Here is a 25,216-nt window from a genome sequence, read left to right as displayed (position 1 = left end):
ATAACTAGAAAAAATTGTAGTCTAGAGACTATTATTTCCAGCTTTTCAGGTTTTTCTTTCTTCCAGCTGGACTGACAAATGCTGGCTGGAAGGAATAGCTGCCAGGCAGAACGAAATCTCAGTCCAGCTAGAAATGAGCTAGAAACTGAATTTCTAGCTAGAAATTCTGTCTATTTCTAGCTAGAAGAAAATTTTGGTTCAATAATCCAGTTAGAAAAAATATTATTTTCACCTGGGACGTTCTCTGAAGAGTTGTACGTAAAATTCCAACAGGTGAGCATTTCTGTGGATGCTGCAGTTGCTAGGACATACTGCATGTGCAGGATGAGCCCGTAATTTGAAATTGCTCTAATTAGATGGGCTAATGTAGACGTCGATAGGTGTCCACGTGTTCCCATGAATTCCAAGATTGTCCGAATGCACTGTACGCTGGCGGCTGAGTGCGTAGTCGGCTTGGATTGGATTGAATTCGAATAGCATGAGCCTTTGCATTAGGGAGCGACTGGAAATTGGCAGCGGTTTAGGCCACATTTGCTGTTGTAATTTGTGCGTGGCGTACGTTTCACCAACACAGTGCCGTTGCTGTTTTAGAGTGATTAATATAACAAGTGGTTCTAGGTTTGGAACCTAGACCAGGGTGACTGTTCAACTTCACACTTTCGTTGAAAGCCATCCAGCTTTCCTAGCTACATGGACACATCCGGGTAGATAGGTTTTCTTCCGGAAATATTCACTCCACCGCAAGTTTTTTCCCCCTGAAATATTTCACTGCTAGAACAACCTAATCGCTCACAGTGTGAGAAAGCATGAAGAAAGTGTTTTAAAGGTTGTCTTTTACATTTAACAAAAAGTTTATATTTCTTTTTGCGTTAAAAGTAAATTGCCTTTTAAATGCAACTTTCTCACTTTGTCAAACTATGCTAATTACCCTCCCAGTGGCTTGGAAATACATCAACTGCTAAATCCTAATTAAGAAAAATATTCTCTCTCTCTCATCAACTCCTACACTGCCTATGGAAGAACGCACCATAAAATTACTCCCAACCTCAGGAAATGTGTGGCTTCTGTATTATTCAGCATCGATAACCCTGTGAACTGAAAAAAAACTGTCAACGAAATGTTCAGGACCGTGTAAACAGTCATGACAAAATCTTAACTATGTCAACGAAATGTTCATTAAATTAACAAGTGAAGCGGACCGACCGTGTAAACAGTCATGACAAAGTTTTAACTAAGTCAACGAAATGTTCATTTATTAAATTAACAAGCCAAGAAGACCGTGTAAACAGTCATGACAAAGTCTTAACTAAGTCAACGAAATGTTCATTTATTAAATTAACAAGTGAAGAGGACCGTGTAAACAGTCACGACAAAGTCTTGGCGAAGTTCGTAATACACGGACACTCCCATTCACAACAGTGACTGAAGTACAGCATCAACACCCACACTAGCCGCAAGACGTTCAAGGCAAAAGGCTAGGAAGCTGGTCGGTTCATTGCTTCCATGCTGAGTACTCGATGCGTGCGGAGAAAGCTGATGCCACACCAGAAACGGAAGCGCCGTGACAGGCGCCACACCATTTGTCAAGTACATTTTCACAGCCGCGTCCAGTTCTTCCTTGGGCAGACTGTCAGTCACAGCAGCTGCGATGCGTGCCTGCAGAGTGTGCGCAAAGGTCGTGTCGATGAGGCACTGCTTCTGTCCCTTGCAGTGGTTGTGATACGCCAGCACGACCTTCGCTTGCCACAGGGGCAGCGTCGACTGCACGAAGTCGTGCCGAGCCGTTTGGAACAAGTCAAACAGGGTCGAAAGCGTGTCCACCCTCTCCCGCATGGTGCACTCCAGGAGTATGGTGCCAAAGGCGTGTTGCAAGTCTTGCTCACTGTCGCCGGTCGCACGGACTTGGAGGAAGCATTCGGTGAACTTGGAGATGACGGTGTTTTCAGACAGCGGAACAGAGCCATTACGCCTGGTAGACCAGCCGCGCAGAAGGTCCTTGATGGCATTCTGCTCAAAGGCCGTCTTGCACCCCGTGGGGTCAACAGCGTATGGCAGGCAGCCGGCCTTTTGCTTGACACGCAGCTTGCCGCGAGACAACGCCAGCACCGACTTCAGCAGGTCCCAGTTCTTGCCTCGCTTGAAGACCATTGGCCAGTAGCGGGTGTCGTTCAAGGCAACACATTCCAGGAGGTCAAGTTCCGGAAGGTGGCAGGGGGCCTTCAACGTGTACTGGCAAGGACCGTAAGCGTTGGTCGGCTTGAAGGAGACGTCTATGTGGCTGTACACAACCTTCCCAGTCAGTGTGTCCACGGGAACTAGGTGGCGCGATTCCACGGCTAGCACATACAGGTGGCGGAACGCCTGCAAGTGGTAGCGATTGTCGCTGCTGTGAATGGGGAAGCGCGGAAACAGGGAGCACAGCAGAGCGGCAATGGCCAGGGGACGTGTGCTCAGAGTCAGCTCCGTGCCTCCGAGGAACAGAAAGCCCAGTGCCATGTGAGTGGCCAGGTAGGAACCGTACAAGACGTGGCTGGAGGCTTGGCTAGACCGCAGCCGAAGGTGACGGCAGATGCGCATCACTTCCAGGTCACCCGTGCCGGCCATGACCAGAGAGAGGCTCAGGACGCTGACCAAAAGGCAAGTCTCGAGGGTGTTGCGGCCCGCTTGGTCGGCCACTGGCTGCCTCTGCAGGTCAAGGAAATAGCCGGTGTAACGGTGCAGGATGTCAAACGCCTGGGCGTTGGCCGAGCCCGCAAACTTGAGGCCCAAGCAGAGGCAGGCTCCAGCCAGTATGTTGCAGTAGGCTTGGCTCATGGTCTCGTAGTCGACATCCACGTCTTCGGGTGCCCTCCGGAAGGCGTGAGTGGACACCACATCTGGGACGTGGCTCTCAACCCACGCTCTTGTTGGACATACCTCGGACCAGAGAATAAGGCCGGACGCCAGCGTCCGAAGGAGGAGAAAGTCCGGCCGGACCATGTCCAAGAGGTACTGTGTGCCCGGCGCAGCCATCCAACTCGCAACCGCTGCATTGCCGCTGTTGAAAAACATCATCCCGAGCGCAAGCGTGGCCGCTGGGCTGGTGACGTGCACGTTGACTGCATTTCCCTCCCTGATTTGGTAGCTGGGGGATTGGAACCTCTCGCGAGCACTCGCCATTGACCGGACGCGGCCGCCAACCATGTAGTGGTGGAGCTGGTCAGCCATGCGCAGGTTGGGGTGGTAGGACTGGGCACTTCCCTTCCCAAGCATGACCAGGCCTAGGGCGAGCCCAGCGGCCAGTGCGTAACTTTCGCGATCGATGCAGTGGTCCATCTCCGGGCCGGGGGGACGACCGATCTCTCCAAGAAGCTTCTCTGCCATCTGGCTGTGACCAGACTCCGCGTAGAGCAGCCCGAGCCCCATCACGGATGCCACGCAGACGAGTGGGTGGACATCCAACTCCGTGGAGGTTGGTGGAAGAAGCGCCTCAACATGGATGCTCATCAATTTGGTGCCCGCCAAGTCCATGCTCCCTCGCTTCGACGCTGCGAAGCCCAGCAAGAGGCCAATGCTGGTCAGCTCGTGGTTCTTCAGCAAGTAATCGTGGATGGCAGTGGTGCTGAGAGCAGACAAGTGGCCGTTGAGACCCAGGCCCAAGAGGAAGCCGGCGTGCTCGACGGTTGCGTCAGTGGCCGTGCTTGCACGAGGCTTGTTGTAAGTGATCCAGCTGGAATCGACATCACTTGCGCCGGGGCAAACGCGCAGCCCGGCAGCCACCCCATTATGGAACAGTGGCCACACGTTCATGTTGGGAGGCACATCAATGTGGGACATTTCAACCGTTGTGTTCCGCAGAGGAACACGCCCTGTAAGGCACAGCTTGGGTACGGGCAACGGGTCTGTGAGCACAGGCTGGCACGTGCGGAGGGTCATGATTCCTCTGCCCACAGGAAGGGCCATCGTTCGAATACAAAGACCATACAAATGACGCTCTTGTTCCTCCATGAACTCGTGGTCACTCACTTCCGGCCTCTGCTGGATTGCAATGCTGACCGGAAGAGACGACTGCAGCATGCGACAGGCTTCGCCGACGCGCCGGTCCTTGCTGAACTTGAGCTTGCACATTTCTTGGTCCAGCAGCTCGAACCCGTTGTCTTTCTCACAGGCGTTTGGCCCCTGTTTCGTGTTCTCGTGCATGACGGGCATGGCCAGTTTGGCAGAGCTCCGGCTCTGCTTGTCCTGCGTCAGCATCGCAAGGTCTTCCCTTCCAACCAACTGATACGCTTCTGCGCACCAGCTAAGCCCTGGTCTGTCCTGGCACTCGACCATGGCATCTTGGAGGGGTGCCACCACCCCTGAAGGCCAACGGGCAAGCTGGCACGAGTCGATGCCCAGCTTGATGAGGAGACTCACTATTTTCTCGCCCACACTCGTCTCCCTGGAAAGCACAAGTGTCCAGCTCTTCTCCTTTGGCACCGCAGAGATGTCTTGCAGGAGGTCAGCCAAAGCTATGCTTTCCTGGCCACAGGCAAGAACAGCGTAAAGAAGCACAGCTGCTTTGAGAGACCTCGTTGCACCGGAAATGTAGGGAAACGTGGACTTGGTGCCAGGTGCCGCCATCTTTTTTGTCATCCAGGCAAAAATGTTCGGAGGTGACGAGGGAAACCAGGCTGGTCTGCCGCACTTATCTCCTGAACTTGATGCCACGGAAGAAGATCCGAGGCTTCCAACCTTCTCTGGGAAGTCCTTTCTGTACAAGTCCTGGTAAGCCGTCAGGGACAGCTGGTCCGCCAGTCTGTACAGAAACTCAGCAAAACGCGGCAAGGAGGGCCATTCAAGAACATTCAGCTTGGCATCTTCGTATACGAGGTGGAGGGCCATGAGCACACTGTACACATGTTCCTGGAGCGGTGCAACGCTGCTCGCCAAACCCTCGGTATTGCAAACAAAGGGTGGCATCTTGGGACCTGGTTTCGGGGGTCCCCGTAATGCCAGTGCAAGAGACCCTCCTGCCCGCATCATGAGGTATTCCCAATCTGAATTGGAACCGCCCTCGCTTGACTTGGACTTCTTCACCGCCACGGGAGTACCGGCATCAACGTCCATACTTTCTGCTTGTCGGAGGCCTCCGCGAGAGCAGCCAACCATGCTCAATATGAAAAGCAGGAAGGAGTGCAGCTCCGTGGATGCGGTTAGGTCGGTAGGCCCCGGTGCGTTTCGAGACATGTACCACTTGGTAAGCAACTGCATGCCCTGTTCTTCGGGAAGGACGCTAGAAAGGGCTTCCAAGCAGCGCTTGACAATCCTGTCCTTGGACATTGCGGGGAGGGTGAGGCGGTAATGCGTCCCAGCCGACGACTCGAGGGTGACACGATTCCTCACGGCGTCCTGTAAAGAAACATGGTGTGACCGCGGCGACAGTATGGCTTCTTCAGCTGGAGCCTTGGCACGACAAGAGGTGCTTGGAAGCACAGGCGAAAAGTTCGGCAAGGCACTGTCTCCACCGCTCACATCACGGCGAGGCTTGGCAGGAGCGGCGCAGTCGAGCTCCCTCGCCGGCGCAAACACGAACGACGGCACGTGCACTTTGCACACCCTGCTGGGGCCGGCGTATAGCGTCAGGCTGTGGTTCAGGTCCAGCACAAGCAGCATGCCGAGCGAGGGTAGGTACTGCACGTCGAGTGCCGGTATCGACTCGCACGCGGAAAGGACGGGCCGTGCACTGGGACTGACTTGGGTGCAGCTGACGAGCTTCAGTGTCTTGAGGCCCTGGAGGTGGTAGCAGAGGTAGCTCTTCCCGACCATGTCTCGCATCACGAACGCCTTGCAAGCTCGCTCGGCCGCAGGCTGCGGCTCGCACCACAGTTGGTCGAGGCAAATGTCCGGGACGAGTGGCAGACACGGTGCGGCGGGCACTTCGGTCGCCAAAGTGGTTTCGCAGTTGGAGTTGAACAGCCCTGAGCGCGACGGCGACTGTGATCGACTTAACAGAGCCATGTGCCCCAGGGGCGACTGACTCCGGTGAATCGGGCTTGACATCAGCTTCAACGCGGCGTTCGAGCTGCGCGATAGATGTGGCGAGCTGCAAGAAGCGGGCGTCGACAGCGACGAGCTGTGGAAGACGCTCGGCGTTCTGTCGACGTCGCCCTGGCCCCCGATGCCGTCGAAGAACTGGTCCTCCTCGGCGGTGGTACGCCGAACCTCCCACACACTGTGCGCCCCGTGGCTTCGGTTGTACATGACCAACAGCGACGGCATTTCGCTCACGTGCACGACTTCGGAGTCGGCGCTGGGCTGCAGATAATCGAGCTTTGGTATGTGGCCGTGCACGCTGGTTCGCGTCACCGCGGGGATCACTTCGTCCAGGGGGTGAAGAAGGCTGAACAGAACGCACGTAGCCGCGTTCTCTTCCAACGGTACGCAGGAGGCATACCGGGCGTCCGCGAGTGGCGACCGACGTTCGATGAGTAAACCGTATCGCATGGGCCACAGCCGCGAGACGATGAACGGAACAGACCTCGAGTAGTCTTCTCCCGAGCGCGAAAAGCAGCGCAACGTCCCCGAACCTTCTTCGAAGAGGCAGACGCACGAGACCGCCGTCTCGTCCGGCTCATCATCGGTGCTGCCGGTGAGGCGCCTAGCCTTGTAGTCGGCCGTGAGAAAGTTGCACCACAGGGCGTCCTGGATCCGCCCGCCGATGCTGAAAGTCCGCAAAACTGCTCGAACATCGCCGCCGTTGGACTTGCTCCACACGGCGGTGTCGCCCGACGCGTAGAGCTCCTCTTCGCCGTCGGAGTCGTCGTCCTGGGACGGGCTCTCGCGAAGCTTCCAAAACGGCGCAGTCCTTTGCTGGAAGCTGTCCTCGTCGCGTTTGCCGACGCCTAAGGACACACCTCGAAGCGCTTCCGAGAGCTCGGCGGCGTTCGCGCCCGCACGCGCGTCGCTGTCACCACTCGCGTCGTTGTGGCGCCGGATGTTCCCGGGATGATGGACCAGGTACTCGGAGCCGTATGGCACAAACTCCAGGGGCTCCCCTGTAGCAATCATAGCCGCCGGATCATCCAGACTTGCGCTTACTGAGTTTGGCGGTCGCAATACTTAAATTTTTGCCACCGAGCAGCGCCGGAGCCACACGTTCAAAGCCGGGCGCGACGCACACCATCGACGCCGTAATTTATGATGATGATGATGTCTGACTGTTAGAGCTTGAGCTGGCTGATGTTGGCTTTACTTACAATCAAATTGGCCGCTGTTGGATACATGCTTTCCGGACAAAAGCGTTCCTTCTGGTGAAAAATTTTGTTTACAAGCTAGCAATCCGTTATTAAAAGCACTGTGGTTCCTTGAATTAGTTCGCCGAGCACCATGAGCAATTTGAATACTTGCGATTGTAGCGCCCCTAAACGGATTTCCCAGCTTTTTCTTCAGATTTTATGTATCGATGGTTTCGACATAGAGAAATAAAAAATTAGAAGAGTGGACACACGGGCTTATCGCGGCCGAGTGGCCTGACTCGCGCGCCGTCCGGCAGTCGGCGCAAGTGGTAAAAAACTCAGTATTTAAAATTAAGATAACACACAATATTATACTTTTAAAATTTTGTTACACATTAGACTACACATTTTTCTTTGTGTAATAAGTTGAATGGCTGTCAATGTAAATTTTTGTGGCTTCTTTGCACCAAGCCTGGCCAAGCCGCCAAGCCGCAAGCGCAAGCCGCCATTTGGCTCTTTGGGCAGCGTTTGCACGTGCGTTTCTGCAGCCTCGTGCTAACCTCTGTTGTTGAGGAGGAAACACCTAGCGCTTTATTTGCAACATCGGTTTTGCATCCTGACCGAAAGGTAAGACTTTCTTTTTTAAAGTGCTGGTGTGGCGTATCATATTTACGTTTCCTTGTACTGCAAACGCTGCGAGCACTGCGTAACCTCAGGGAATCAGCATAGCTAGTGCTGCGTCTTTAGGATAAGCGCTTTGGAAACGCCCCGGAAAGGCGTAAGACACCATTTTTTAGCTGGACGTAATGGTATTTTAGGCTGGTTGTGCCGTTTTATCTAGCGCTGAGGGATGCCAGCGGTACGCGCTGGTCGTCGCACGTAGCGTTTACGTGCCGCAAACGACGGCGGTGAGTTGCGGAAGTGGCCGGCCGGCCGGCGGTCCGTAGGCGAAGCAGGCGTTGTGCGCTCTCGCTGCACTGAATTACGTGAGCCGCAGGCTGCGTTGTATTATACTAGCTAGCCATTGCTAGCTTGGCCAACTGTTATTGCTATTGTGGCCGTGATGCGCTGCAAAGCCGTCCGGGCTAACGTACACGGCGAAGTAGCCGTATCTGCATTAATTTGGCTTATCTGGGCATAACCAGCAGCCGTACACTCATCGGAAGTTTTACACATGGGTACATACCAAGCTGACTGCGTACAAAGCGAACCCGCTCGCCGACGCCGATAACGCGCGCTCGTCGCTTCGCTTTGGCGCGCCAGGTACGGTAAAAACGCGTCTTTCGTCGGCAGATAACAGCTTTGCTCGAGGCGGGGTGAGTGCGCAGTGCATTGAAACCTTCAAATTTGGTCTTCGTTCTACATCGTATATCAATTCCGGTATCGCAGGCATTGCATACAACTGTTCCCCACTTGCCGTTTTTTCAAGCGTTTGCTCTCTTTTCTCTGGTCATATTTTGGCTAGTTTCATTAAACGCGTATTGCGCAGATTGCACCTATTCAGTCGGAACTGTGTGTTTCTTGTCATATCTTTTTAAGGCACGGCCTTTGGCGGTCAGTAGTACTCAGTACGACGCTCACTGCTGCTTGCCATGGTGCCCACACAGTGCCCAAATATAATTTCGCCAGGTGCCAGTTCTCGGGATGCGTTTCTTTCGCGAGCCCGTGGGGCAACAGGTTTGTTTAACGTTCAGCTCGCTCTCGCTCTTCGTCCTGATTTTACAAAAAAAAGACAAAGGGATTCAGGCTATGTGAGCAGCGTTATCATTCTTGTTAACCCAAACAATAGGTGAATTGCATTAAGAATGTGCCTGACCAGTGTTGCGAAATTACAAAGACCCATATTTTAAGTGTTGCTAATAGCTTGACCGCATGATTGCTGAATAGAATAAGAGAACTTGTGTTTTAAATAGGTGGCATGCACTGGAGGCAATACTTGAATACTAGTTGCAGTGAAATTTGCAGACTATTCGCATATCATCTGTCATTGCAAGCAGTTTGTGTACTATATCACCTATCACCTGTGCAGGTCTACAGGTGCCCTCAAGACAGAGCCAACCAGCCAGCTGCATTCGTCATACCAAACATGGTGCAAGCACTTCATGAATCGTGCCCTCACAGGACTCACAAAAGTGGCCGTGCCAACTGTTCTCCCAGAGTTATTCAGTTGTATTGATGACTGCCTGAATGCTTCTTGCTACCTTATTGATGCTTCTGATGGATACCGCAACTGTATTCCATCTATTGAACCTTTTCATTAGCACCTAAAATCTAACGCGTCTCGGCACTCAATAAGGCGTGACCACTGAAAAGACTATCGTTGACTCAAGGAACAAACGGTTTTTTATAACTGACATGCCTCATATCATTAAAACCACTAACAACAGCGTATACAGTCTCCAAACTCCACTCGCAAGTTATTGTTGCTGCTAGTTCTAATATTGTGAAAACAGTACATTCACAAAAACCCTTTCACATTATGAAGACTGCCAGGGTAAGAGGTCATGCTAAATGTCGTTTGTCACCATACGTGCTGCCTGTTGTCGGACTGGCCTAGATGAAGAGAACCATGTTGGGACCTACGTTGTCAAATGCTTATGGGATTCTGTAATGTGCCACCATTGTCTCATACACGAGAAGCATATACTGCTTCCCTGTTTCTTATATAAGACTGTTCGTATTGACAGCGGAAGGCACGAATTTGTGTGCCTTAATCGAGCCTGGAACCTGTCGGTTGACTACGTGCACGTACCTTAAATATCCCCGCCTGGCCCTTTGCCTTTACTGGGAAGGCAACGCTTTCGGAAGGTAACCCGGCTTCTTGGGAAAATGCACCCTTGCAAGGAACCAATAGGAAGGTGATTTTTTTCCTCTTAACCTTTTGCGTGTGCATCTCCACATAAATGGGATTTCTGTTCAATTACTGCTACTGATTTGAAGTTGCCCCGAGGCAATAGATCTCATTAGCGTTCATCAAATAAGCGAGACCATCAAAGCCAAAGTTATTCCCTTCTTTCACATCCTAACTGGAGAAATTGCCAGACTAAGAAAATTATCTGCGGAGATAGTGGTTGTAAACAGTTGCAAGTATCCGAGTGTCTAGATTATGTTATGGTTGATATTTTTGTATGACTGCAACAGCGCACAGAGTCTGAGGGTGTCGTAGATACAAGTAAACCTGTGGATGGCTGAGTTTCTGGGTTTTCTGCATTTTCAATTACCGTGGAGAAAAAATCCTTTGTGTGGTTGTGATACCTTTACTTGTGCATTTTTTTTTTCATTCCTGGAAACGAATTTTCCCCTCACTACTGTGTATTGTCTCTGTTGTGTATTACTCACTGTTTATTATTATATGTGTGTTGCAAAGAATGATGACAATTTGAACTTGTTCCGTTTAGTGCCATGCAATAAATATTTCTTCATTTATGGTGTGTCTTTTATGTGGCTCGGCAACATGTGAACACTCGACAGAATTCTTAACCAAGTGTGAGTGGTACTGTAAATTGCAATTTCACGTTTTGAGAAAAAGGTTTTTTTTTTAGTAAAAGCATACGGGCACTAAGCCTGAGAATGATATATTCAAATAAACACTAATTATTGCATGAAAGCGTCCGAATACCGTACCGATGCCCGTCACTGTGAGCAGCGCTTTCCAGTCCTTCAAACTACCCGCCAAAATCGGTGTCCGCGAAACCGAAACCGGAAGTGAACGTACGGAAGTATGGTTAGAAGTTTGGCTCTCCGTCCGCTCGGTGCGCTACACTACAGTACAGTCATTCGGCCGCAGGGCTCTATGGGAGTGTCCACTCTTACCAGTATTTCTTTCTCTATGGTTTCGACCACTGTCCTTGTTATGTGACTGCGACTGTGTGGTCCTGGAGGCTGTGGCCAAACCGAGCTGCAAAATTTGTTGCGTGTGTGCGCAACATCCTGCCTGTTCTGTGTGTGTACCGTTTGCGGCAACTCAGATCGGTTTCTGAATACTGCAACCGTTCGTGGACATGTGCTTGTTACGCCGGTAAACGTGCAGCAACTTCGCCGTGAGGTGAACCCGCGCAGCAAGCTCCGTCATGAGTGCCGGTTTAACACCGAGCAAGAGCACGGTATACGTGAGCAATCTTCCCTTCAAGCTCACCAACAATGACTTACACAAGCTGTTTGAGAAGTACGGAAAAGTTGCTAAGTAAGTATGTACCGCGCCGCGTGCATTGCGTACATAAAAAGGCTGTGGCAACTAACCTTTTCTCCGCAATGCGACCTATGTGGACAAATCTCAAGTTCTTGGCAAAGAAACAATTGAAGTCTTTTTACAATAACGTCCCGCAACGTGATTCTGCACTCCTAGTGTGTATGTATGCAAAGCATAGCCTCCCTGGCATTACAGTGTAGCTGGTTCAGCCCTTCGCGCCTTGTGCGTCATTCTGCAGCGGTAGGTGAAGCAACAGTATTGGGCATCCTCGATTTACCAGTCCTAGACGATCCGCGGGCAGTCCGAGGACTGCGTTCGGCGCGGAAGTCCCATAGGAATACATCGGAAAATTGAGCGCCGGATCGCGTCTCGGGCAGCCCGCGGACGATCCGGGACTTAAATCGAGGAGGACCATTATTTCAACGTCGCTCAGGTGATGCAGTTGACAGACCTTGAATGCGCAGGGCAATGAAGCGGGTGACGGAAAGCCTTTTAAATGAGCGTTAGGTAAACGTGAAAGTGTTGGCTACCTGTCGGGGAACTTTTGTGGATTTTAATGTTTGATGTCCCCTTCGAGTTCAGGCAGCCCACAAATGTTTTTCTGTTGTGCATTTTTAGAACCTAACATGGTGATTGTACCTGTAACTAAGATCTTACTGCAATGTAGAAGAATAATCGCCCAGTGTACCTACATACCTTTGGTACTCTACTCATTCTTACTGTGGTGCTCTTACTAGTACTCAGTCTTGTTACTCAAAAAACCACACCCATGGCATTTGCTCCTGTCATGGTGAGCTGACAGCGTGCATGGGGAATCCTGGGCATTATTGGCTGGACCTGTTTGCATCACGGCACCTACAGCACTGTGCGAAGTTTATGAAATGGAGTAAAGGTAGCGTGCACTGGGCCTTCAATTGCTTGGCAGCACTACTCCGGTGCCAGACCTCCATGTTTGCCGTTGTGCTCACGTGCAGCGTGGCAGTTTCGTATGCACTGATTTCCCCTTGTAGCCGTTCTATGTCAGTGTTGCCCGCCTTCTAAAAAATGATATGTGTTCGTTCAGGCTTCATTTATATACATACTTTACTACAGCATTGCGAAGTCCTTGTGGGCTTGTCAACACCGCATTGAACACTGACAACCTGTCTTTCCCTGTGTTGCATACAGCGGTGGTCTTAGCAATACCAGAGAGCGACAGCGACCAATCCACTGCAGGTTTATCTATCCATAACATGGCATCACTCACATTTAACAAATGTACAGCACGGCTCGAGGGTTTTGTAGACCGAGCCGATGTCAAAACTCAACACAGACGCTCTCTCGGTACGATGTGGGGAGGGCCTATCCGTAGTCCACATACTCATACAATGCAAGGCACTTGACACAACACGACACAAACACTTCAGAGAACTCTACAGACAACATATTCCCCTACACCCATCGTTGTTTCTGGGTGACGATGCCATGGTTTCTGTGAAACGCGTGCTTAAGTATTTGTCAGATGTCAAGTTTTTAAACCTCATCTCCTATCATGCATAATCAAATCTGGCCCTATACACCAGCCATCACCATTATCTTTATTGATCTTACTATGTCCAGTTTACACGTTTTATACCTACCTTTTGTGGTAATCACTTCTTTTCATTAAATAACTTCTCTGGCGCTCTTTGCCCTCGTCGGCCTTGCGCCATTAATTGCCAACCATCATCATCAATACGATGGTCAGGTAGGGATAGGCTGGTGTACTACAAGGATATAATTTACCATTATAGGCTAAAAAGGGCAAGATACCCAGACAGGACACTGAGCAAATGGCAGTCGGTGTTGTGGCAACGGCAGCAGAGCGATTGTTTCCCCAATTTAATGGCTTACGGTCAATTGTTACCCGGGGCTCCGGTCACATAAACGCAAGGCATGTGGGGACAGGGCTGACTCTCCAAAGAAGTGACCCACAAAAAAGTAAAGTAGAACAGCCTTTACCCAACGTAAGAACAAAGGAGCAGTGAAAGACCCGGCTTGTCCAGATGGCCACGACCGCCGCCAGGGACCGAGGGCCTCTTGACTGATGGCTAAACAATAAATCTGGGCTAATAAAAGTTAATCAATCAATTAATCAATGTCCCGTGCAGTTCTGTAAAGCTTGCTACTGCCGTAGCAGCTTTAAACGCAAACATTCCACTGCTCATTGCAAGGCATGCATTTCTCTTAAAGTGAGGCGCATATTCGGCAGTTTTGCTTGCTGCCAATAGTTAACCGTGGCCATGACTTGTACTATCGTGATAAATTGAAATACAAACAACAGAGCGCGTGGCTTTCAGTACATGCAGTGCGTATGTGCAGTGCGAATAAGTTACGAGAGTTCGTGACCAACCTTGATATGGAAAGACCGTCGTATTTCCATCGTCTGTTGGGCACTCAGCACAAAATCAAAAATAAAGAAATATAACTGCATGCGCCATTTTCACTTATCGCAGAAAAAAAGTTGGGTAACGCTTGCGTGAGCGGCGCTGAATGCGGTGGGAAGACAAACCAAAATTCTCACACGCCGAACTACAGTGTTTCCATATCAAGGTTGGTCATGAACTCTCGTAACTTATTCGCACTGCACATACGCGGCCCATCGCCGGGATGCGTGGCATGTACTGAAAGCCATGTGCTCCATTGTTCATATTTCAATTTATGACGATGGTACGTAAGGTCCCTTTTTGCGAAACAAGAGCTTGAGAAAATTAGCTTCTTGCGCTGCCTGTGTGCAGAAACACAGCAAGCTGCGCCTCAGTGCTGTGCACTCTTATGCCTTAAGTAAATTTCAAGTATGCGAAAGCCGTGCCAGCTGCGGAAGTCTTGATTCAAGTGCTCGAGTAAATGTCACACAAAAGCATTCAGATCGAAGCATAAAACTGCAGCTCCTTAGGGCCACCACGGAGTTGATTGACAAGTGCATACCATTTTGTGGACAGGTTAGAGTGTCAATCTGGGTGAGTACAACCACACTCGGGCACAGGGGACTTGGGTTTTTTTCCCCGCCGACCAACTATGTCACTACTGTCACCAAATTTGTTGTCTGTTGAGTGTGACAATTAAACTCAGACCTCAGCACAAAAATTTGGTGTGGGAATTTACAAACAGGTCGGTCAGAGTCATTTTCTTTCAAAGCAGAACATGTATACGGGAAAGTGCATTAGATTTTGATGAGGGTGTGGCAAGCGGCAGCATGCGTAGCTGCTAAACAAGCCTTCGAGTGAAAGCTAGCTTTGAAGTAAAGCCAGCCATGGTCAGCTGGTGCAAATGCTTGTTACCAAGGCCACCACAAAGTCGCCGTTTCGGAATTCTAAATTGCGGCAAAGGGAGGCTGGTGCAGACTGTAGGCAGACGTGGAAAGACAACCAGAAAGGATCCATCACTTGTGACGTCAGTACTGCACGTGCAGAGCTAGTGAACCCTCTGTTCAATAACGGACGGGAAGGTGCGAAGGGGGCCGTGGCATTGCGTGAAAGTTTAATAAACAGGTACTGGCCGACAACTCTTGCTCATCTCATAATGCGCTTTGAAACGTTATTTGTCATTTTCTTTTAAAGCGATAGTCTTCCTTGGGCTACTTAATCGCAGAAATGTTGGTCTGTCTGTCTGTGACGCGATTCAGCCACCCGGCCAAAGTGAAACTCAATCTGCGCAATAGTCTTATATACCGACAGCCAAACCTAAACGCTTAAGTCTGGGGGCAATCTTCGTACTTGTCAACATTTGTGAGCAAGAACAAAACATTACGCTAATCTGAGGCTGAAAATCAATTCGTAAGTGATATTTGCAGTGTTCCTTTGTAAAAAAAATTCATGGATGCTTGGTTTTTGCTGAAATAACTACAACAAAAAAATTTATTCCGTCGCCTGCTGTTGTCCGCGCCACTATAGCTTCTGGCGGCGTCTTAAGGAATCAAACGGCAACAGTAATGAAAGGTTCCACTGGATAGGTTCCACATTCTGCTTGGAATGCTCGTGGAGTAGGGCAACGAAATTTATAAACGTTGGAGTACGGTGCCTCGATTAATTCATGCGCGTCTCCGCCGTACAGCACCGCAGGCACCCGATTTGGAGCAGTGGAACACGGTAAATTTAAATTGACTTGAGCAGACCTCTAGTGTGTTATCTTGGGAGGAGCGAGATGGGAGAGGAACAGCATGAGAGCTGAGCGAGAAAGAGAAGGGAGGCATTTGCTTGCCAGGGGCGCCAGTCGACTATCATCTTTCGCCGACATTTGCACCGAAAGGAGCAGATACGTGGCCATTTTTTTTTCTTCAAATGAACCTTTCTGTTGCGCTTTGTGTAGTGGGAGTAAACCCCTTTGTGTCGTCTCAATCTCGCGCTGCAGGGTGACCGTGATGAAGGACAAGCAGACGTGGAAGAGCAAGGGGGTGGCCTTTGTGCTGTTCGCCGACAGCGAGTCCGCCACCAAGTGTGCCAGCGCCCTGGACCAGCAGGAGCTCATGGGTCGCACCCTGCGGGCAAGCATCGCCAAGTACAACGGCCGGGCGCCCGAGTTCATACGCCGCAAGGAGTACAAGGACAAGTCGCGCTGCTTCGAGTGCGGTGTAAGCGAGACGTTTGGGAAAGCAGTGCAAGAAACGCCTGATTCTGTCTTGGTGCCTGTGTATGCTATTTCTAAGTCTGAGGGTAGGGGATCAAGTTCTATCACGTTTAGAAGCCATGATAGCAAATTGAATTTCGTATTGTGTTTTGCCTTGCCCGGGTTTTATATTGGACGGTGAACATTACATCCAAGGCAGTGCACATACGTGATACAAATTCAGGAATAAGGTCTATTTAGTGGTGCAGGAGACACGTTTGGGGTAATGAACTTGGTCCAAGCGGCAGATCAAATCACCCCCGACAATAGAAGTCTCAGATCTGGTTTTCAGTTAGAAATGATATACGTAATAGAGTTTTCCTTCAGACGCATTAGCACTCCAGCTGATATTGCACCCCTGAGCCTGGAGTGTGCATGTGTTTGTGTGTGTAGGTACATTTGTAGTAGTTGTGCAGTTTTTTATTTATTTGCTAAGTGCCTACAACCAGCGTGATGGCTTCAGTGGGGTTCATGAAAGAAGCCAAGTAAAGGGATATATGTACGACAGAGAAAGAAGAGCAAAAAAGCAAATTAATGCCAATGGAACAAACACTACACGGGTGATGAACACATGCTTCTGCAACACAAAGGAATACACTCGGTCTTGGGGGACATTTTTTGCAGCTTGAAAAAAAAGTATGCAACCTATTCATAGTATTACAGTGTGTGGCCTATCCATACATGTGACACACAACCTATCCATAGTGTGACTGGCAGAGTGTGACGACAGTCAGATATTTAGATCAGGTGCCTCCAGTGAGCTGTAGAGGAGTTCTGCTCTCTGGGCAGGACTTTTATAATTAATGGGAGAATGAAATAGTGATGAGGAACATGATCATGTGGGGACACGAAAATTGATGGAAGTGAGCAAATCGGCACAGTCAATGACACCATGAATGAGCTTGTGGAGAAAGGACATGTTGACGATTGCTCTTCTCTCACTTAGTCTGCCTAATCCAGTGTGGTGAAATATTCTGTCGTAGGTGTAATCTATTCTCCCGAAGAAGAAAGGCTCATAATAAGTTCGAACAAATCTAATCTGGACTCATTCCAGATACAGTGACAAGTAGTGAGGAACGGGGTTCTATACCACTGAGCAGGACTGTAGCCAAGCACAATGGCACAAATGAGCGACAAATAACGGGTAGGATCAGTGAACTCTTTCAGGGTGCAGGTTATGATACCTGGTAACTTCATTGCCTAATTGCCTGTTCTTTCAATGTGGGGTTTTAAACTTAGCAAGGCATTAATCTGCACCCCCAGGTCGGGGACTGGGGATCACTGTACAGCGTATTCAAAAATTGAATTTGCACATGTCGATGATGGTAGTAAATCAAGTTGATGCAAAGCCCGTGTGCTGAACACCATGTTGATACGGTGTTACCAAATTTGCGCTATTCTAACGCGCACCTTTTTTCACGAAAAGTAGCCTTAAGATTTGTGCGCGCGTTACAATCGGGCTCAAATCCAAAATCGGCTTTCAATGTTCCCCGCTTTAGCTTTAATTAAGGCTCGCAGGAGCTAGATAAGCAACTTCATGAATCACCAGGGATTTTTAATGCCACAGTTGCAAACATCAAATAAAACTTGTTCCGTCAGGCACGTGGTGTCGTGTTTGACATCAGCATGCTAGAAGTGGCGTCAAGTTATTTTTTGGAATTTTCATAAGTAAACTCACCTGTGCGCTACAATAGGGGGCACGTTAAAATCGTGCAATTGCGGCAATGTCACACCATAGAAGACGGCACTCGCCATCCCTATCTATAGGCCGGAAGATCTTTATGTTATCAGCAAAGAGGGGCATTTCAGAGTGTTGCATGCATTCAGCCAGATCATTAATAAAAATCAAAAAGAACAGCGGGGGGCCCAGGTTGCTTCCCTGGGGCACAGTTTGTCATAGAAGGACAAGGATGTCATCACTGAAAATCTCGGAGCCTGAGGTTTGGCCCGTGTTGCAGAGATTTCCGTCTTCTTCATGCAGGAGGAAGGCCACCTGAGTTACCGGTGTCCGCGGAACTCGTTTGGTGATCGTGAGGCACCGCAAAAGAAGAAGAAAGCACGGAGAAAGGGCCAACAGTGAGCCTCACCTTGTTGTTGTTTGCTCGTTGCTGGGCGTCACAGATGTGTCTGTGCACGGTGCTTTAGAAGGCACTGCGCAGAAAAGCCATCCTGAATGCAGTCAACCTAAATACTGCTTGATTATATATAGGCTTTCATCATCATTATCATTACGATGCACCTAAGTACAGCACGCTTGTTTAAAAAGATCAAAACAGCAGGTTCAGCTAACATCTAGTGATTTTCGCCAGCTTTTTGTGTCTGTAGCCAAGTCGGTGTGGCCCCCAGCTTACCTGACTTTATTGTATTCTGAAGCAACAAACTTAACTGATGAAAGCACATGTAAAACTTACATTAAGCTGCACTGTCTTTTAGATAGTACTACAGTTAAACCTGGATGTAACAAAGTTGACAACAATTCACGAATTTTTATTACATGCAGGTTTGAGTTAAGGCTCGCATGAGTGCAGCAGAAAGGAAACCAAGATGCTAAACATTAGTGATGGTGAACTCATCCTTCAAGATTTATTTCATAGTGAGACATGGCATGATTTGCTCCTGCTGCTTTCCCACGAGCTTAGTCACTGCCCGGCCCTCCAGAGAAGCAATGTCACTTGCCCCCATATTCAGAAACATAACTTAAGTATCACTTTTGCCTTTTGAGACTTTTCGGTGCCCTTTAACGTGTTTCAAGAACCAAACTTATGCCGAAAGGGCGGCTTTTTGTGAACTTCACGCTCTTTTCCGCACTCAAAATTGGCGAGAGGGTGCTATAGCTGTTATACTGTACCGGCGGCTACGTTCTTCTTTCTCGCCGGCGGAGATGGCATTCAAAATTGCGAGCTTGCCTCAGAAAGGCAAAAGTGTTTATTTTCTGGCAGCAGAACTCGCCACTGACGAACCGACATCACAGATAGCAGTGGCACGGCCGTGGCAGTGGAGACGCGCGCTGAGTTAGGCCTAGCACCTCACGGCACCACGCTTACATGTGGAAACGCACTGGTGCAGATGAAATTCGCTGCATTTCTCCAGCTGATTTTTCAGAAAAAGTGCAAGAAACAATGGGGAATTGAAGAACTTCGTTAAATATGGGAATTCATTACATGGAGGTTTCTTACGTCCAGGTTTAATTGTACACGGTGGACAGTGGTCAGCATTAGGAAAGAGCGTGACAATTTGAAAAAGCTCTTCAGGCAGCATTGCTTGGACTCTCTCCTCGGCTTGTTTCAGGCCAAAAGAACAGGAAGCCGCTGCTGCCTCAGAGAGTGAGAACGAAGAAGGGGAGGACCCAGCCCTGGAGTCACTCGATGCTGCAATCAAGTATGAGGTATGCCAGCAGGAAGTAAGAGGGGAAACGGGAACGTAGTTTGTCTCTTTCTCTGCTTCTTTCTTGGAGTTGTCTGTACTCCAAAGAGGTGTACATCATGCACTTGATGATGCAAATATTTGAAGTACTAAATATCGGTTTTAAACAGGAAATAATTTAATTGCTCTTTTTTTTTAAATAATGGACGGATACTGGTTTAGAAAGGTTGGTTTTCTATAGCAAGGCAGAAATGAGCTTAACGGGAGGCACTGGTCTTGAGGACCGCAAATTTGAAAAAAAAAATTAAATTTCTGTATTGACTTTATTTGCAGTCCACAGGCAGGTCCTGAAGAATGTACCTGCAAGATGTCATAGCTGTATCATAAGTATTCACGAAGCTGTTGCCCTTTGAAGTCGCTTAAATGACCATTTTTGTCTATGTTTGCAAACTTCATGCCCTGTTTTTTCAGAACCAGTTTTTTTTCCCACAAGGTGAGCTGTCGGGTACAATATCTGGGGATGTACTGTTTCGGTTTGCATCATGTTTGCTGCATTCGAAAGCTTATGAACTGAACAGTGCAATAGAACCACAAGAGTATAGAATTTCTTTTTTCCTGGCACAAGATTTTGTGCAGTTGGTTTTACGAAAACATTGGTAATTGATGACCTGACATTTACGAAGTTTACAGCATTTGCAGAAACAATGCTAAAATTGCTGCTGTGGTATAGTTGCACTCCCTGGTCCTTCTGGAGTAGAAGGGATGAAAGCTATTCGAGTATTTCATAGGTAAACAATGAAAAAATGGCCCGAAACGGAGTGGCTTATCATGTTGCACAACACTAAGCTTACATCACATAGACGAAAACTGACTGTATATTTGTGCTCAGGATCTTAAAATGCACTTAATGTGTAAATCTCATGCACATAGGTTAAAAAATAACAGAAATGTCCTTAAGACCAGTGTCCCCCTTTAAAAGCAGAAGTGTTAGTTGGTTAGATTTGCTTAAAGAAAGCTTATGTGTGCGCACTGTAGAGGAGCCGTTGCTGAGCTGATTTATTTTAGTGTGGTTTTTATATTCTGCTACCAGAGTTAACCCCCCCCCCCTCCCTCTCTCTCAGCAACAACAGCGGGAACGCGACCCCAGCAGTCAGCGACCTCGGCCCGAGTCCTCTTCGGAAAGTCGACGCCGAATACGCCAGAGTGCTTACTTCAGTGACGAAGAGGAATTGGATGAAGACAATGCCTGATTCTTGTGGACTGCCCATGTTCTGGTCCACAGGTGTCGCGTTTCGTAGTGTATATAAGCGTAGGGGTTGCCCCTCATTTTGTAGACACAGATGAGAATTCATGCGGGAAAATCGAGAGAAGCTGAACTGCTCATCCTTTTTTTCCACTTTTGTTGATCATGTGTTGTCCCATGTAAATTACCTTTCTTGGCGCGACTGGGTACATACTTTCTTGCTGCCCTCTGTTTTTGTTCTCTTAGCGAGGTCAAAGTCAAACCTGTCTCGTCAGCATTCATGCACTGTGAGAGGTACCTCATTGTTTTGGGCTTCTACATACTTTAAACCCGGAAATGACGAAAGTCTTATTTTTGTTAGAGTACTCCTTGTTGATAGTGCTCCTGAGCATGAAATTTATTTTATAATTTGTACAGCTTGGCTCACATCCTTGGGGAAGTCCGACTCATTAAATCATTCACGTTACAATAAATGGATGTCCTTGTCATTCATGACATGTGCCACAATATGTAAATATCTTTCTGTTAAATAAACTACTGTGTGAGCACGCAGTGTTACTCTGTGGTGGGAGATAGTGTGTTTCCAGTGCTCTCGGCTGCTTAAGAAAAAGTCTAAACAAAATATATGCGAAATCTATGTGTCACCTGCATTGTGTTTAAGTGGTTTGTTTGTTTATTGTTTATTGACAGAAACGATGTTCAATAGCGGTCTGTCTTGGTGCCAAGGCAAGAGGCGGCATTGAAAGCCACCTGACTGGGCCTTCGGCACCAGACAGTACACGCTGCAGACAACATGAGCGCGACATACTTCAAACCAGATTGCTGGATCTCAAACGCTCAAAACACACTAAATCATCAAACATCAAACATTGCATCGAATCAATCATTACATCGAATAAAATATAAAATGTTCAAACGCATTGCAGATTATCAAGCGCATACAATAAAAAAAACACATACAGAGTGTCAAACACGAGTGTCAAACACGATAAGGCAATATAAGTGAAAAAGAAATGACAGAATTTGTGGTCAACACATACATCACCAACATGTCACATAACCATTAAGGCCAAAAGAAGAACATGTTCTTTAGGACTGAAAAACAAAATATACAAAAAAGTCACGATTGTTCGAGGAAATAAGTTTTACTAAGTTTTCTGAAGACAAGCAAGGAGGGAGAACTGTCTATTGTATCCAGAAATGCTGGATAACAATTCAGAAGGTTCGGAATTTGCCATTTTAATAATTGCATGCCGTATTTAGTTCTCGTCTTAATTTTGACAAAGCCTTTATTTCTGAAATTATATGGTGTCTCCGTGTTTGTATATGTGTCAAAGAAGAGCTCACGATTTGCTTTGAATTCAAGAAAAACCATTTCCAGCAAACGCTGTTTGTACAACATTTCTATATGAAGGATCCGGTTCTGGGAAAAGTATGGAAATGTGTGATCATGACTAGATAGATTTTGAATGAATCGTATACCTTTTTTCTGCATTATATATAGTCGTTCCAAATTATACTTCAATGTAACCCCCCAGACTAATAAACAATATTGTATACGGGAATGCACTGTACTAAAATAAAGTTGCCGTTTTATTCATATTGGTAACAACGTCCGAAATCTATTTAGCATACCAAGTGATTTAGCAATGATACCTTTTATAAAGTTCACGTGACTTGTCCACCGAAGATTTTCATGAAATAGTACCCCTAAAAACTTGTATTCTGAAGTCTGTTCTAGCGGGCATGATTTAAACGTTATAGATGTATTAAGAAGACAATGTACTTGGTTTTCTTAGCATTCAATAAGAGCCTATTCGCGTCTAACCAGCAGGACAAATTTTGAAGCCATAGATTGACAGTAGGAATGAGAGAGGAAAGGTTATTAGACGTGAAAAAAACATTCGTAACTTCGGCGTAAAGGACAATGTCTGAGGTCAGTGGGATGTTGACAATATCGTTTATATACAGTAAGAATAGTGTTGGTCCTAATATAGATCCTTGCGGAACTCCGTAATTTATTAATTCCGTATCCGACTGCAGATTATTAATCACAACGAACTGTCTATGATTAGTCAGGTAGCTATGCAGTAACTGAAGTGGAACTCCTCTTATTCCATAGTACGGTAACTTTGCAAACAGTATTGGATGTTTAATAGAATCAAAAGCTTTGTTAAAATCTAAAAAGATACCTATTGTGTACAGTTGATTTTCTATATTAGTTGCAATTTTCTCTCTAATGCTTAATAATGCTGATTCAGTAGATTTACCTTGCTGAAACCCATACTGATATTTGGTTATTACTAGGTTGTGTTTACAAAGATGCTGAGTAATTCTAGTATTTATAATTACTCAGCATCTTTGTAAACACAACCTAATAACCGAATATCAGTATGGGTTTCGGCAAGGTAAATCTACTGAATCAGCATTATTAAGCATTAGAGAGAAAATTGCAACTAATATAGAAAATCAACTGTACACAATAGGTATCTTTTTAGATTTTAACAAAGCTTTTGATTCTATTAAACATCCAATACTGTTTGCAAAGTTACCGTACTATGGAATAAGAGGAGTCGCCACAAAACCAAAGTTGTACCAGGTAGTCGCCACAAAACCAAAGTTGTACCAAACCAAGTCTGCATCTTGTCATACCGTGAAAGGCAAGTGTATGCCTGACACCCTGTGTGCTTTGACCAACTTAACCGGCCTCAAAATCTTCACAATATGTACTACGAGAAAGCGTGCCCTCTGCTGAATGAACAATATTAGGGAGTTGTAGCCTTCAAGCAGTGACTTACCAATTACAATGGTAATTATCCAGGCAAGCTTCCCGGCCTGTCACTGGTAAAAGTTCACGCACTTTTGGTGGTACCAGAGCGACTGAAAAAGCTATGTAGTGGCTCTAGTCGGGCCTGCAGTTCTGCTGTTCCAAGAGTTCAGGTGTTCCATGGCCTACAAGTTACGTCCAGTGTTATAATCGCTGGCATGGAATCTTCAACTCCATTCGTGTTTAAGTACCGCGTAATGAAGCTGCTTGTTCCTTACCTCTGGTGATAAATACTTGAGCTGATAGAAGGCCTGATACCTACTGCCTTGGTAATGCAACTGGCTGAATTGTTGGATGTAGGTGCTGTTGCAATGAGTCTGAAGATGCAAAAACCCGGCTGGGAATTATAAAGGGGCATTTGATGTGGAAGGTCGAGGAAATCTACGAGTGTCTGCAAGTGAGACTGATCCTTCTGTGCCACAACTAGGTTAATGTTAGCCCTACATTTAAGGTATATGGCACAGCTAATTTAATTTTCTTTTTAAATGCAGAGCATTTCAGTAACTCACGATGTCACCCGCGTTGTCCCGTCGTAGTCCGCACCGTTGTTGTCCGCACCCCTCCCCCTACACTATATAAAAGAAAATACTATCCGGCGCCAGGTTTCGATCCCTCGACCCTGCGGGCGGAACGCAATGTACATGGTGCTCTACCCACTGCGCCACAAAGCCGACACAGAACGGGACGCTACGAACGCGCCTTATATCATTGACTCATTCAAATTACTGCTGACGAGCGCTCTCTCGTCAGCAATTGCCACAAGTGCAACAACATTAACGTAACGCAAACTACTTAACGTCATGCGCCCTTGGAAATGCTCTGCATTTGATCGTGCCCCTCGCAAGGGGGATGTTTCACTGCGTCTTCCTACTGGCCAGCACACTCGTCGCGTTGCCATCTGTCGGATGTTGTGCGAACCCTTTGCGGCTGATGGCGCGCGATTTGAAACGACATTTTTTGGTTAGGTTCTTCCCGTTCTTTCTCTGCCAGCTCAGTTTTGGATTACAAAAATTTGGTTTCCCCTTACGTGCTGCTTCCCCCTGGAAAAATCTTTCTGGCATCCAAGAAAACAGGAGTTCATGGGATGTGCACTGCTTGATTACAGCATTTTCAGGTCTTTATTACTGGGTCTCCTGGATTCGCAAGTCTTGTACAGTCCACAGACTTGCCCAGTCCACAGTCTTGTACAGACTACCGAAATGACAAAGGGGGTGAGTGTGGATGCGCTCACGCTGACCAGCATTTGTGAGATACCTACATGGACATACGGAAAGAATCAACGTCTGGAGGCCTTCGTAGGACTGGAGGTCCCATATGAGCACGGAGGAAAAATGAATGCTGGGTTGGTTCTCGGGCAGTCTGCAACTGACAGTCAGTTGGCCGCCGTGCATATCTTTTTTGCACCACAAATCCCCGTGACTGAATGTTGGTGCAAGCACTTGGTGACTGAATGTTGGTGCAAGCACAGCCTGCCTGCAGCAGTCACTAGCCCGCCAGCTGCTGCAAACAACCTTGCTGGGTCCTCGGCATCATTACCATGGTGGTCATCAAAGTCTCTTCCATCATTGATTGACGGGCAAAAAACGCTGGAATTGCATGGAACCGGCAAGTTTTATATTATCTGTCTGCCGTGTCCTGTAGTTACACATTTTCTCTTCCCAACCGCTGATGGTTGGCCAATCCCCTAACTGGGTATGTGCCATATGCTAATTAACATCATCATTGGCATGCTAACACGTTGCATATATTATTTGCAGCTGGTTGTTGGAAATTAT

At 47.8% G+C, this 25,216-nt stretch overlaps 2 protein-coding genes and 1 long non-coding RNA gene across 3 annotated transcripts; 2 read left to right on the top strand and 1 right to left on the bottom strand.

Annotated features, from left to right (window-relative positions):
* Positions 1-1,307: 1,307 nt before the first annotated feature.
* On the bottom strand, positions 1,308-7,176 carry Shtd (anaphase promoting complex subunit 1). Its single transcript, XM_077690390.1, has one exon. It carries the CDS (start codon positions 7,027-7,029, stop codon positions 1,411-1,413), a length of 5,619 nt encoding a protein of 1,872 aa, XP_077546516.1. The 5' UTR covers positions 7,030-7,176; the 3' UTR covers positions 1,308-1,410.
* A 401-nt stretch (positions 7,177-7,577) lies between these two features.
* Positions 7,578-10,622, top strand: LOC144159105 (uncharacterized). The gene is made up of 2 exons (XR_013320243.1): positions 7,578-7,823; positions 9,226-10,622. It is a non-coding gene; the product is annotated as an uncharacterized LOC144159105 (long non-coding RNA).
* A 416-nt stretch (positions 10,623-11,038) lies between these two features.
* LOC144159104 (zinc finger CCHC-type and RNA-binding motif-containing protein 1-like) lies at positions 11,039-20,977 on the top strand. The gene is made up of 5 exons (XM_077690389.1): positions 11,039-11,379; positions 15,754-15,973; positions 17,990-18,084; positions 19,297-19,393; positions 20,493-20,977. Exons 1-5 carry the CDS (start codon positions 11,267-11,269, stop codon positions 20,619-20,621), a joined length of 654 nt encoding a protein of 217 aa, XP_077546515.1. The 5' UTR covers positions 11,039-11,266; the 3' UTR covers positions 20,622-20,977.
* The last annotated feature ends 4,239 nt before the right edge of the window (positions 20,978-25,216 follow it).

This window comes from Haemaphysalis longicornis, unplaced genomic scaffold, assembly GCF_048455015.1.
Source record: "Haemaphysalis longicornis isolate Haplotype H1 unplaced genomic scaffold, Haemaphysalis longicornis Haplotype H1 scaffold_10, whole genome shotgun sequence".
Taxonomy (NCBI): domain Eukaryota; kingdom Metazoa; phylum Arthropoda; class Arachnida; order Ixodida; family Ixodidae; genus Haemaphysalis; species Haemaphysalis longicornis.
The sequence above is the reverse complement of the archived record's forward strand: the minus strand, read 5'-3'. Positions and strand labels throughout refer to the sequence as shown.

Excerpts from the sequence above, each read along its gene's own strand:
- Shtd (XM_077690390.1), bottom strand. The coding sequence starts at position 7,029 with ATGATTGCTACAGGGGAGCCCCTGGAGTTTGTGCCATACGGCTCCGAG.
- LOC144159104 (XM_077690389.1), top strand. The coding sequence starts at position 11,267 with ATGAGTGCCGGTTTAACACCGAGCAAGAGCACGGTATACGTGAGCAAT. Across the intron at positions 11,380-15,753 it reads AAGTACGGAAAAGTTGCTAA|GGTGACCGTGATGAAGGACA; the intron begins GTAAGTATGTAC and ends CTCGCGCTGCAG. Across the intron at positions 18,085-19,296 it reads GCACGGAGAAAGGGCCAACA|GCCAAAAGAACAGGAAGCCG; the intron begins GTGAGCCTCACC and ends GGCTTGTTTCAG.